This window comes from Acipenser ruthenus, chromosome 6 (genome assembly GCF_902713425.1).
Source record: "Acipenser ruthenus chromosome 6, fAciRut3.2 maternal haplotype, whole genome shotgun sequence".
NCBI lineage: Eukaryota > Metazoa > Chordata > Actinopteri > Acipenseriformes > Acipenseridae > Acipenser > Acipenser ruthenus.
Genome location: NC_081194.1, coordinates 20183218 through 20196229, shown reverse-complemented (window position 1 = coordinate 20196229; position 13012 = coordinate 20183218). Strand labels below are relative to the sequence as shown.

General features: G+C 38.0%; 1 protein-coding gene, 5 non-coding genes and 1 pseudogene across 6 annotated transcripts; all 7 read right to left on the bottom strand.

Moving 5' to 3' along the window:
- Positions 1-2297: 2297 nt before the first annotated feature.
- Positions 2298-5063, bottom strand: LOC117410434 (small ribosomal subunit protein eS12-like). The gene is made up of 6 exons (XM_034016979.2): positions 4973-5063; positions 4803-4849; positions 4033-4149; positions 3294-3396; positions 2780-2881; positions 2298-2385 (listed from the first exon to the last, which is right to left on the bottom strand). Exons 2-6 carry the CDS (start codon positions 4814-4816, stop codon positions 2323-2325), a joined length of 399 nt encoding a protein of 132 aa, XP_033872870.1. The 5' UTR covers positions 4817-4849; positions 4973-5063; the 3' UTR covers positions 2298-2322.
- LOC117411645 (small nucleolar RNA SNORA33) lies at positions 2557-2694 on the bottom strand. The gene has a single exon (XR_004545836.2). It is a non-coding gene; the product is annotated as a small nucleolar RNA SNORA33 (small nucleolar RNA).
- On the bottom strand, positions 3626-3708 carry LOC117411646 (small nucleolar RNA SNORD100). The gene has a single exon (XR_004545837.2). It is a non-coding gene; the product is annotated as a small nucleolar RNA SNORD100 (small nucleolar RNA).
- LOC117411631 (small nucleolar RNA SNORD101) lies at positions 4281-4360 on the bottom strand. The gene has a single exon (XR_004545822.1). It is a non-coding gene; the product is annotated as a small nucleolar RNA SNORD101 (small nucleolar RNA).
- Positions 5064-9028: 3965 nt separating the features above from the next.
- LOC117410433 (small ribosomal subunit protein eS12-like) lies at positions 9029-12403 on the bottom strand (annotated as a pseudogene).
- LOC117411647 (small nucleolar RNA SNORD100) lies at positions 11085-11167 on the bottom strand. The gene has a single exon (XR_004545838.3). It is a non-coding gene; the product is annotated as a small nucleolar RNA SNORD100 (small nucleolar RNA).
- Positions 11689-11768, bottom strand: LOC117411632 (small nucleolar RNA SNORD101). The gene has a single exon (XR_004545823.1). It is a non-coding gene; the product is annotated as a small nucleolar RNA SNORD101 (small nucleolar RNA).
- Positions 12404-13012: the final 609 nt, after the last annotated feature.

Genomic DNA, 13012 nt, shown 5'->3' with positions numbered 1-13012 from the left:
CTGTTGCCCTCTAGACTAGAGGATATTAAACCCAAAAAGTATATAACCAAAAAGTATATAAAATGATTGATATAAAATGAAATCTAGAAAGAACAAAAAAAAATGGCCAAAATGTTTGCAACAAAACCAGTCTCATCCTTATTCAACTTATCCAACTTCACATAGGCCTATTTATAAAAAAAAATACTATTTGTTTTTATAAAAAAAAAATACAAATAATAATTCCAGTCTCTACTTGCAGCCTCTTCCGTAGAGAAGGCAGCATTAAATCTGCATGTATTTGCTGCAGTTGTGCGCTGCAGAATTGCTGTGGAATCCAAAAGGCCATCCTTGTTTCAATAAAATCTTTTATACACCCTATGAAAGTTGTTTCTCCATTGTATAATTTTGCACATGACTACTGGCCATGATTGCCTTCGTATGGATGTTCTGAGAAATTAAGCTTTTATAGGCTATACCTGAAATATATAATTAGCATTTCTGATTCGATCTCCACCTTCTATAATCTACAGTACGTACACCTTTGGTCCTATACATAAATGCATTTGTTTTGTGTGAATTAAATGAGAACTAATAAAAGTTTTGTTTATCTTTTAATGCAGCTTCATTCATTTTGGTGGTGTTTTATGAAAATTAGATTATACATGTGAATTTGGTTTAAGAAAATGGGGAAATATTCTTATGCAATTCAGCCTTAGTATTTACTTTTGTGCGTCAATACATGTCATTACATAATTTTCTTTATTTAAATAAAAAATGTAAATTAAACAATAATAAAGATGTTGTTTCTTAAATAAATAAAAAATAAAAAAACAACGAAATAACTCAATATAATTATAAAGCCGGAACCAATCACTCAGATTTGGTGTTGCCCCCCTCCCCTTTCAGTTCCTGTTTGGTAGCACACTACAACAAAAAGCTTAAGCTTGAGCTCCGTACTGAAGCTGGGGATCAACTAGTCCAACTTTGTTCCGCATTTTTTCGTTGCAATTGGTACTAAATTAGTACACAGCTGGGGATGACCGAGATAGTACCGTATTAACTAGTACCAAATCTACAAGTTTGTTGGAGTTGACCCCGGACGACTGGAAAAACATTTACTTGGTCTGATGAATAAACAAATACAATGCTTACTTTGAAAGAGAATCCCTTTACTCTGACTGACTTATGACAACTGGCTTATAAGAGTTCCCTGCAGTATTATTTTTTTCATCCTTGGTACCTAAAATTCACAGCAATGTACAAATGTATTTGAACACCTTAAGATCTGTCGTTTATATATACCCGCAAGAAAAAGGGGTGTGAGAAATTCAATTTTCAGTCAGTAATCAGCGACATAGAAATAGGCAATAAATGTGAAAATATTAAAACCACTTTGTGCTTTAAATTAGGCATCCTAAGCAACTCTTTGGGGCTGTGTTCCTTTTCTTACCATTTTAAATTGTTATGGCCTATTAAGTCAATTAAATTAGTCACTAATTTACCCATTTTGGCAATTCAGTTAGTGGTTTGATTTCATCTGCACAACAAATCAAAACAAGCAACGGGGCATTCTAATACATTTGCATCCTACCGTATCACTTCTATTCTATACAACTGAATCAAACTGGAATATTAAAATAAACTCCACAGGTATCTGGTTAGATAATAGGGAGGGAAAAATTACATTGCTATGTAAAAAACTACTGCAAGACAACTAAGGGAAACAAATGGTCATGCCTGACAAGTTAAACATTTTGATAGAAATTGTTGTTCCTTACTTTACTGGTAATATAAAAGTGTAAATACTGCTGTGTACCAAACATTATCTTGTTAGACACCCACAAATATAATTTATGAACTAAGTCATCATTTTAGGTAACAGGTCAAAGTGAAGGGTGGTAATTAGATTGACCAAGTGGTTTCCAGAACACTGAAAATACAAAGTTGCAATGGCTTTGTGAGGTGTGAGGAATTTGCAAACAAGTTCCTCACAGAAAGTTAATTCAATGAGTACTGTCTATACAACAATAATGTAGTCCTCACTGATATCCATATCAGGCCAGAGGTCAATCTCAGTCAAACATTTCCCACTGTAGCTGCACCAGCTTCGTAAACTTACTGTAGGGTTCTTTTGTTCTATGAACCCCCCTATCGCCTAATAGTGTGTACCATGAAGGCAATCACAAAGCATTGTATTTACAATCTGCAAGCCAAACTCACAATACCAGCCATCAATAGATGGACATGAAACATGAATTTGTTGGTTTTATAAAACAAATTCATAACTAGTATTTGAAAAATGAAATACAAGGCAATTGCAATTTCAAATGTTTATTTGCATTATTTCTTGGCCTTGAAGTACTCTTCAATGACATCCTTGGCTTGAGATTCCTTGCCATAATCCTACAAGAAAAGAGTATAAAAAGTTTATTTATATTGCTTATAAGCAAATCAAACATGTACTAGATTTGCATGTCAACATATGGAGCAGTATTCTACACAAAAATCTGTGTGTAAATATGTTCCAATTATACACTTCACAAGGAACCACCATTACAAGCTTATACACAAGTCTAATGTTACCATTCTTAGGGACCTCAAAGAATACCAATACAATCCTTAAGGCTCGTACCCTGGCATTTTATTTTGCCAGTAATGTTCATATCACAGCTGCAAAACACATTCAGTTTAGCACCCATGTTACACTGGCGAAATTTAATACAAGCACAGACCAATGTATTATGGTTTTGACTGCACACAAGGTAAAGCAATCTACATTTCTTAGGCATTTCCTCACCTTGATGACAACACAACTGCAACCAACAACCTTGCGGGGCTTGCCCTCTCTGTCAATCTTGCAGAGACCCACCCACTCACCAAGCTTCTTGTTGTCATCAACCTGAAAGGGGAAGGAGAATGTTGAAAGGCTGTAGCTTCAAAAGAGTTAGTTAACCAAATAAACACTGCATTCAGAGAAACGATGGTGCTCATCCTCACAGAGCCTCAGTAGAAAGAGCCAAGTCTGTATCATAGATAAAACAACAAATACTGTTCCAGCAAAGCCATCACAAAACATAACTCATTGAAGACACTTACTAACTACCGAATACAAAGGAAATCACTTTTACCAAATTGTGGCTCACACTTTCGTGTGTATAAGATATTGGAGGTTTAGACTGAAATAGGGTGTGCTTTCACAAAGTTGATTCTTTCAGTAGTTCCTCATTAACTTGACTAATATTTTAGTGTGGAGTCACGCACATCAGGAAAAGTGGTTCACACAGAGAAAACACACACACTGTAAATCCTACCTTAATAAGGTTGATTTGATGCTCGGCACAGAGAGCTTCGACAAGCTTCACATACATGGGTTCATCGCAGTTGCCAGCAAGAACGCAGAGGTGGGCTTGACGTCTGTAAAATACAATATAACACTGGTTTTCAGAATCTAGAGCCAAAGCAGTTTCCAATGTAAAGAATTTCATAAAGCTTGCAGGTCTAAAACTGACTGTGTGCCTACTGTTTGCATCATGCTGCTATGTTAGAAATCTGAAGCACATTTCTAATCACCCTTTGTCAGTGCCAATAATGGAAAATGAATTCCTGGTTACACCAAAGGTTAAAATCCATAACAGGTACACTTCGTATCTCAGATGAAAATGGGTAACGATGGCATTCTTCCTCACAGATTTCAGTAGAGGGAGCCAAATCATCATCATTGATACAGCAATAAACTCTGATTGTACAATCCGCAAACATATTTCTAACATGAAATTATGGTCAATAGATCACCTCTGGCCTACCATGTCACACACAACCTAACTACCACAAGTCAAGTAGTTCCAGTAGGAACTCTCTCTTAAGTAAAAGGTACTGTATACAATCAAAACATGAATTAAGGACAAGAGACATACTATCCGAGCATCCCTTGGTATCACAACCAATGGCTGTCACAGAACTTATCAGAAATATGCAACTTTAAAGAAACATTAGATAAAAATGTATGACATCCAGAGGTTAGGTTCACATCTAATAAGTGAATGAACTCACTTGTCCAGCGCTTTGGCAGCTTCACGGATACCGCGAGATAAGCCATCGTGGATGAGTGCGGTCTTCAGCACTTCCTGAAGAGCGGTGTTAACATCCATCACACCTCCAGCAGCAATGCTGGGGAAAAAAAAACAACAAAAACACACATGCATCCATGTTAACATATTCAGATTGGTTCACATTTCCAATGTATTCATTACGCCTCAGGTCATGGTAAAAATGAACATGAGGAGAGTGAATCGCTACAGGTTTGTCAGAATAGATATCTCACTCATAATTAAGAGTGAAGGGGTATCCGACTAAAGACAAAAAAAATCATCATTTAAACGCTGTAGCTTTCTTTTGTGAACCGCTGTACCGGTACACTACACAATGGTGCAAGTCTATAACACATTTTAAAACTTGCCTAGGGAAAGTAAACGGCATCTGCAATTTACCAGTATAAAAAAAAATAATGCGACTAAAAGAACTTGCATTTTAACAAACTGCTGCTAAAGCGCACACCCTACTGTTCCACAAAGTGTCTAACAATTAAACACGTGGTCATCTGTTTTACTAAGGAGCCACCAGTAGTCTGCCGTTAGGTAAAGTGTCACTTTTTCTAGACATTAAACACGTGAAACGTATTTGCGACAACTAGTCGGTTCTCTTAAATTGTTATTGAACTAAGTGATTTGTGTCGCAATACTAATACTGTCTGTACTAACATTAAACTGGTTTACTTGCCGGCTGCCCTTTGTAAATGACAATACAAGAGAAGCAACACTTACCCTTCCTCGGCCATCGTAGTTTATCAGTGGATGTTGGACCTAAATTGCTGGAATATAAAAATATATCACTTGATATATTGCTGCCCATGTTGGATCTGTAAGTTTCCCTAGTCTAAACAGAACGATGTTTTGTATTTTATACAGATTCAAACAGACACTCTCAAACTCACCCAAACCTCCTCTCTGTCTCGGAAAAAAGAGGAAGCGAAGCGGTGACGTCATATTTTTAAACCGAGTGGTAGGACCCCGCCGGCGTTCGTGAAAAATATCTGTCCGCTTGTTCGCCTGAGAAATAATGACAATAATAATAATAATGATTCTGCTCTTAAAAATAATGCTGTTGATTTGTAGCATTTATCTAACAATGAATATTCATTATCATTACATCCTATATACTATATATAAAAATATATAGTATATAGTATATATCAGAAACTAAATATACAATGTAACTTACAGGTGGCTGCTTCAGGGTGCCTCTCAAATTAACATCTCCCTCCAATTATCACACACAAGCGTTTTGTGAAATTGGGTATTTTTAGCAGTATGTCAGTAATGCATCCCCCAGCACGGCTGTGATTTTAAAATCAAAGCTATCTGTATGATTAATGATGACCAAGATATATCAACATTATGTACAAAATTGTGTACAATAAAATTGGTTAATCGGTCTTAAAATATATGCTAAAATGTATGTGTGGTATACCATTACTATATAACCATAGTGTACATACTTTTGTCACACTTCACAATTTTCCATTTATCTGGAAAATTCAGTTGTGATCAAACTTGGTATTAACGTTACGTAATATTAGTTTGTGAGAGTATTTGTTTTTGGGGTTCTATGGGGGTTGTTTGACTGTACATTTGTCAATCTGTATGTCACACTTATTTTGCATAGGCATATCTCTGGAAAACCGCTTACTAAATTATGATATAACTTGGTATGAACATTATATACCATACGTTATTGGGAGCGTTAGATTGGAGGTGTCTGTCTGTACATCCGTCCACCTGTAAGTCAAACTTACATGTTTACAAGTATCTTGTGAACACAATAAGTTATTCCACATGCTGTAAATCAGTCATTTTAATACACTTTACATGCTGTATCTAATGACATCTAGGTCTTTAATACCACTTACCCAATTACCATTAAACTAAATTTCTTATTCTTATTTGTTAAAGGACAGCATGGTTTACAATAGGTTCTGGCAGGAGGACACACCTTTTACAAGCTAATAATTCTTGCAATACACTTTGCAGTTTAATCCATAGGTAATGTGTACAATAATTCATAAAGGCTGATATCATGTTACATTTTAGAGAAAAGGCAGATAACTGACTTGATTATATTATATTTACAGTAAATACTTACAGTTCTCACACAGTACTCCCCAACACAGTGTCACAGACCAGGTCAGAGTTCTTTCCTTAAACATCCCCTTTTTTCAGGGATGTATTTGTCACAAATAAAAACAAAAAGACAGTGTATTTTTAATTATGGATTTGTTATTCAAAAGACATGGTTTCTTTAACTGCAATGCCACACTCCTATTTACCAAATGCAGAATAGGGTAGAAATAAGTCTGCTGTCAGACACTTAGAAATGACGGACACAACTTTGGATAGTTTTTGTTTCAGGTTGTGAAAGCCCTCACTACAAGAGATTTACATCTCCACTGGAATGCAGCGAGTAGCGAAATAAACTTTCATACATTTTCATAAGAAACAGTATGAATCAAATCAAAGTATAAGATTATTCTAAAACCGATACTGATACACTGGCTGTAGGTCAGGGTAACGTTCTTGCTGCTGCCTCCACTCCGCCGTGGTGAGTATGGACAGCTTGCTGCAAGTCACAGAAGTCGCCTGGCTCCCCCTCACTGGCTGGTGCCTCTCCCCGTCCTCCCCTCCCTGTCGCTCCACCACATCAGCTCCTGCTCCGGATCTCCCATCTGTTGCAGTGGCTGTAGCCCTCTTCAGCACAGACGGCAGGACAGGGCATCAGCGTTGGCATGGCGCTGCCCAACCCGGTGCTGTATCTTGAGTTGTCAGTTGCTCAAGCCAGCATGACCTTAGAGTGTGGCATGGTCAGTGCAGATAGTGAAGGGCAGCCCAGAGGTAGTGGTGGAAGTTGTGTACCGCTGCTACCACTGCTAGCGGTTCTCATCGCGTCACACTGTACAGTTGGTCTTGTTTGCTCAGGGACCGGTTGTGGTGGAGTACCATTCGCTCTCTGTCCGGCCACAGCTCCGACAGGGCTGCTTCAGTCCCCTTTACTAGCGTCAGTGTCAAGCAGAAATGGGTGATCTGGGTGAGGGGGGCAGCAGCATAGGCACCTGGGTCAGCACCTCTTGCATGTTGTCAAAGGCCTTCTGGCATGCCTTTCCGCAGTAACCGGTGGAGGGGAGCGGTGATGGTGGCGAAGTGAGCAATGAAGCAACAGTAGCATGAGGCGAGACCCAGGAACCCTCGTAACTGGCGTTGATCTGCTGGGACAGGCCACTCCTGGTCAACGCTGATCTTCCACGGTTTGGTATGGATGCCTTCACCACCCACTCTGTGATCCAGAAAGGTGACATCTCGCTGCATGAAGTGCCACGTGTCCAGATGGAGCTTCATGCCAGCTGCCACCAGCCATTGCACCACCTCGCTCAGGGAGTGGAGCGTTTCCTTGAAGGTCATCCAGGTACACCAGGCAGCACAGCTGAGGGTCGCTGCTCCGGGCCGGGCTTATTGTTGACTACTGACAGATGGAGCTTGGCGGCTCCTGTGGGGCCACCCCCACGGTTTGTCCACCGCAAGGGCCAGGTCCTTCTGAGGACATCAGCCCTGTGGCCATAATAGGCCATTTTAGATCATTTTGATATAGTAAAGAAAAAATATCCCATTTACCTTTCTAATCTAATCAGCCTGACAATTTCACAAATGATTGTTTACATCTTAAGATTTGTCATTTGTATCATTCACCTACCTCTGGGTGTGAATTTCAATTTTACGCCAGTAATCAGCGATATAGAAACAATACACTCATGTATGAAAATGTTAGACCATTTTGTGCTTTAAAAGACATCTAAAAAGTCTAAAATGTTACCCTTTGTGGCTGTGTTCCTTTTATCTTACTATTTTGTATTATTTGCATGTGTGGCCTATTAAAAAATCAATTAAATTACTATCAGTAATTTGCCTATTATCAATTTTCCAAGATTCAGTTAGTGGTTTGATTTCATTTGCAAAACAAATCAAAACAGAAGCAATGGTGTGTTCTAATAAATTAGCACACTACTGTATATCTTATTTATATTAACCACACTTGAATCAATTTGGAATATCCCTTAATAAATTATACAGGTATCTGGTTTAGAAATTAAGTTGGCATGTAAAAACCTACTGCAGGACAACTAAAGGAAAAAATGTCAAGCCTGACAGTTAGAAACAGAAGTTTTCACGAGCACAAATACGCAAAAATGCATGCCCAGGGAAAAATCTAAGTGGAATGCAATGTAAAAATGGATGTAAATATATATAAAAAAAAAAAGAAATCTGCATCAGAATGTTATTGTCTTTGAAAGTTTTAGTTTTGTTCTTCCTGACTACTGTTAAAGAAAAAAAAAAGAGAGTCACAGCTGTGTACCAAACAATAAATATCTTGCTCAACACCTACGATCAAATTTGACCAAGGTAACCATAGAAAATACATGTAACATCTAAGAAGCAAATCGCTATGAAGTGTTAGTGCAGAAATGCAAACCCTATATGGCAAACCTCTTAAGTAACAGGTCAAAGTGAAGGGTGGTATTAGATTGACCAAGTAGTTTTCAGAACACTGAAAATATGTTGCAATGGATAATAGTAGGACTACAGGTGAGGAATTTGCAAACAAGTTCACCTCCCGGCATGTTTATCAACTCAATGAGTACTGTCTATATAGCAGAAACTTAGTCCACACTCAGAGATCAATATCACTGTTAAACATTTAATACAGGATTTCTATAACCCTTTCCCACTTTAGCTGCACCAGCTTTGTAAACTTACTAGGGTTATTTTGTTCTATGAACACCCCCAATCACCTAATACCATGTATGAAGGCAATCACAAAGCATTGTATTTATAACTGCAAGCCAAACACCAGCCATCATTAGATGGACATGAAACATGAATTTGTTGGTTTTATAAAACACCAAATTCATAACTTGTATTTGAAAAAAAGAAATGCAAGGCAATTGCAATTTCAAGTGTTTATTTGCATTATTTCTTGGCCTCGAGGTACTCTTCAATGACATCCTTGGCTTGAGGATTCCTTGCCATAATTCTAAAAGAAAAAATGATAGTTTATTTATATTGCTTATAAGCAAGGTAAACATGTACTAGATTTGCAGGTTAACATATGGAGCAGTATTCTACACAAAAATGTGTGTGTAAATATGTTCCAATTATACACTTTACAAAGAACCACCATTACAAGCTTATATACAAGTCTAATGTTACCATTCTTAGGGACCTCAAAGAATACCAATACAATCCTTAAGGCTCGTACCCTGGCATTTTATTTTGCCAGTAATGTTCATATCACAGCTGCAAAACTCATTCAGTTTAGCACCCATGTTACACTGGCGAAACTGAATACAAGCACAAACCAATATATACTGATGCACAATAAACACAACAGTAGAAGTTTAACATCAATAGCTCATTGGGCACATGCATAATTATTTTACATTTTAAGTAGTGAGCTGAGGGGTTTGTTGATTGTTTGAGTAGTACTGTTCCATGGGATAACGAAATACTGAGCTCAAGTCATGCAATTTCATAAAAACACCAGTTGCTCAGTGTTTGATATCTGAGTTGAGTTAATTGCCCAAATTAGTCAATTAAGAATCTGTATAAATAGCCATTCGAAAATACATGATTTTAATTAACACAAGAACAGAGATTACCATTCAAGAAAACAATGTCGAGGTCTTGCCGTACCCAGCTTTTTCTCCTGACCCGAGTACAATAGAACATCTATTGGACCAAACTGCCAGTGCCATCCACAGGAGACAACCACGACCAACCAACCTTCGCCAGCTGGCTGCAGCTGCACAGGAAGAGTGGCAGAACATCCCAAAGCAAGTCTATCCAGAGGCTGATCAGGTCTATGCGTCCACCCTGCCAGGATTGTGTTAATGCTCAGGGAGGTCATACCCGATACTAACTTAAAAAATGTTAAATCCATTAGACCCAAGTGTTGCGTTTCTTTTGTGCATCAGTATTATGGTTTTGACTGCACACAAGGTAAAGCAATCTATACATTTTAGGCATTTCCTCACCTTGATGACAACACAACTGCAACCAACAACCTTGCGGGGCTTGCCCTCTCTGTCAATCTTGCAGAGACCCACCCACTCACCAAGCTTCTTGTTGTCATCAACCTGAAAGGGGAAGGAGAATGTTGAAAGGCTGTAGCTTCAAAGAGTTACAGTTAACCAAATAATCACTGCATTCAGAGAAACTGGGAAACAATGGTGCTCTTCCTCACAGAGTCTCAGTAGAGAGACAAGACATAGATAAAACAAATACTGTTCCAGCAAAGCCATCACAAAACATACCTCATTGAAGACACTTACTAACTACCGAATACAAAGGAAATCACTTACCAGATTGCTGACCACACTTCTGTGCATGACATTAAGAGGTTTAGACTGAAATAGGTTATGCTTTCACCAAATTGATTCAGTAGTTGCTCATTAACAGGACTACTAACATTCTACTGTAGAGTTAATGCACTTCAAGAAAAGTTGTTCACAACAGGGGGAAAAATAAAAAAACCTACAATCCTACCTTAAGGTTGATTTGATGCTCAGCACACACCGTCAACAAGCTTCACATACATGGGTTCATCGCTGTTGCCAGCAAAAACGCTGAGGTGGGCTTGACGTCTGTAAAATACAATACTGGTTTTCAAAATCTAGAGCCAAAGCAGTTTCCAATGTAAAGACCAAATCAACAACATTGGATTCGCCTGGGTAAAGTGCAAAGACAGCAAATAAACAGGTTGCAATCTACCCTGCCTTCCTCACAATCCTGTACTGCCATAAAAAAAATATATATATCAAATGTCAGAGCCTTGTTTATTTTGCATGTGACTATAGCATAAAGCTTTCAGGTTCTTCTGTTTAAAATCACCCGGCTATATTAGAAATCTGAAGCACATTCCTAACTAACCTTTGTCAGTGCCAATAATGGACAATGAATTCCTGGTTATACCAAAGGTTAAAATCCATAACAAGTACACCTTGTATCTCAGATGAAATTGGGTAACGATGGCATTCATCCTCACAGATTTCAGTAGAGGGAGCCAAATCATCATCATTGATACAGTAATAAACTCTATAAATTGTACAATCAGCAAACATTAAAATATAAAAACTGCAATTGTTAACATTAATAGGGTCAATAGACCTAAAACACCACCTCTGGTCTAGCTCATGTCACACACAACCCAACCCCCACAAGTCAAGTTCCAGCAGGAACTATCTTTGTAGTAATGGTGCTGTACACAACCAAAACATGAGCCTTCCTTGGTATCATAACCAATGGCGGTCACAAGTGAAATCAGAAAAGTGTACATTTAAAAGAATTTAAATACATTTATACGTGAACTAACTCACTTGTCCCGCGATTTGGCAGCTTTACAGATACCGCGGGATAAGCCATGGTGGATGAGTGCGGTCTTCAGCATTTCCTGAAGGGCGGTATTAACATCCATCACCCCTCCAGCAGCAATTCTGTAAAAACACATGCATCCATGTTATTAACATATTCGGATTGGATCACATTTCCAAGCAATGTATTCATTGCATTTCAGGTCATGGAAAGATGAAAAAGTGAATCGCTACAGGTTTGTCAGAATAGGTATCTCACTCATAATTAAGAGTGAAGGGGTATCCGACTAAAGACAAAATAAATCATCATTTAAACGCTGTAGCTTTCTTTTTTTGAACCGCTGTACGGGTACATAACTATACAATGGTGCAAGTCTATAACACATTTCAACACTTGCCTAGGTAAAGTAAACGGCATCTGCAATTTACCAGTATAAAAAAAAATAATGCGACTAGAAGAACTTGCATTTTAACAAACTGCTGCTAAAGCGCACACCCTACTGTTCCACAGTGTCTGTAACAATTAAACACGTGGTCATCTGTTTAGGAGCCGCCAGTAGTCTGCGTTAGGTAAAATGTCTTATTTTTTCTAGACGAATTTGCTACAGCTAGTAGGTTCTCTTAAATTATTATTAAACGAACTAACTTGTGTAGCAATGCTAATCCTGTACTAATATTAAACTGGTTTACTTGCCGGCTGCGCTTAAATGACAGTACAAGAGAAGCAACACTTACCCTTCCTCGGCCACCGTAGTTTATCAGTGGATATTGGACCTAAATTGCTGGAATATAAAAAACATATAACTTGATTTATTATTGCCCATGTTGGATCTGTAAGTTTCCCTGGTCTAAATAGAACGATGTTTTGTATTTTAGACAAACCTCCTCTTCTCGGTCAACGACAAATAGAAACGATGACGTCATATCTTTAAACCCTTTCTCGTGGCGTAGGACCACTTACTGAGAAAGTAAGTCTGTCTGTTTGTTCGCCTGAGAAATAATAAATAAATACAATGTTTCTGAGTAAAATATAACTTGATTTGTAGCATGTATCTAACACACACACACACACACAGATCAGTGTTAGATAAATTGGCAGCAGTGTGCAGTAGTGGTTATAGGCCACTGGACTCTTGACCGGAGGGTCGTGGGTTCAAACCCAGGTGGGGGACACTGCTGCTGGCTTGAGCAAGGTACTTTACCTAGATTGCTTCTGTAAAAACCCAACTGTATACATGGGTAATTGAGCTCTTGAACAGTTGCATATTTCAAGTTAGCTATAACATTTTATAAGTAACTGTTTAAGAGCTGAAAACAAGTACAAAGGTCTAATTAAGCAAATTATCAGTTCAATTAAGGGTCTAGTTAAGTATTTGAGAGCTTGGTTGGAATGAAAACCAGCAGTCACAGGGGGTCCCCTGGACCGACTTTGAGAACCCCTGAGCTATATATAGTTCGTAAAAATAGAAGAATTTAAAAAAAATCCAATACAAAAATGAAATAAAATTGGAAATAAAAAAACAAAATATACAGTTTAATTGTAAAATTAGAAAAACTAAG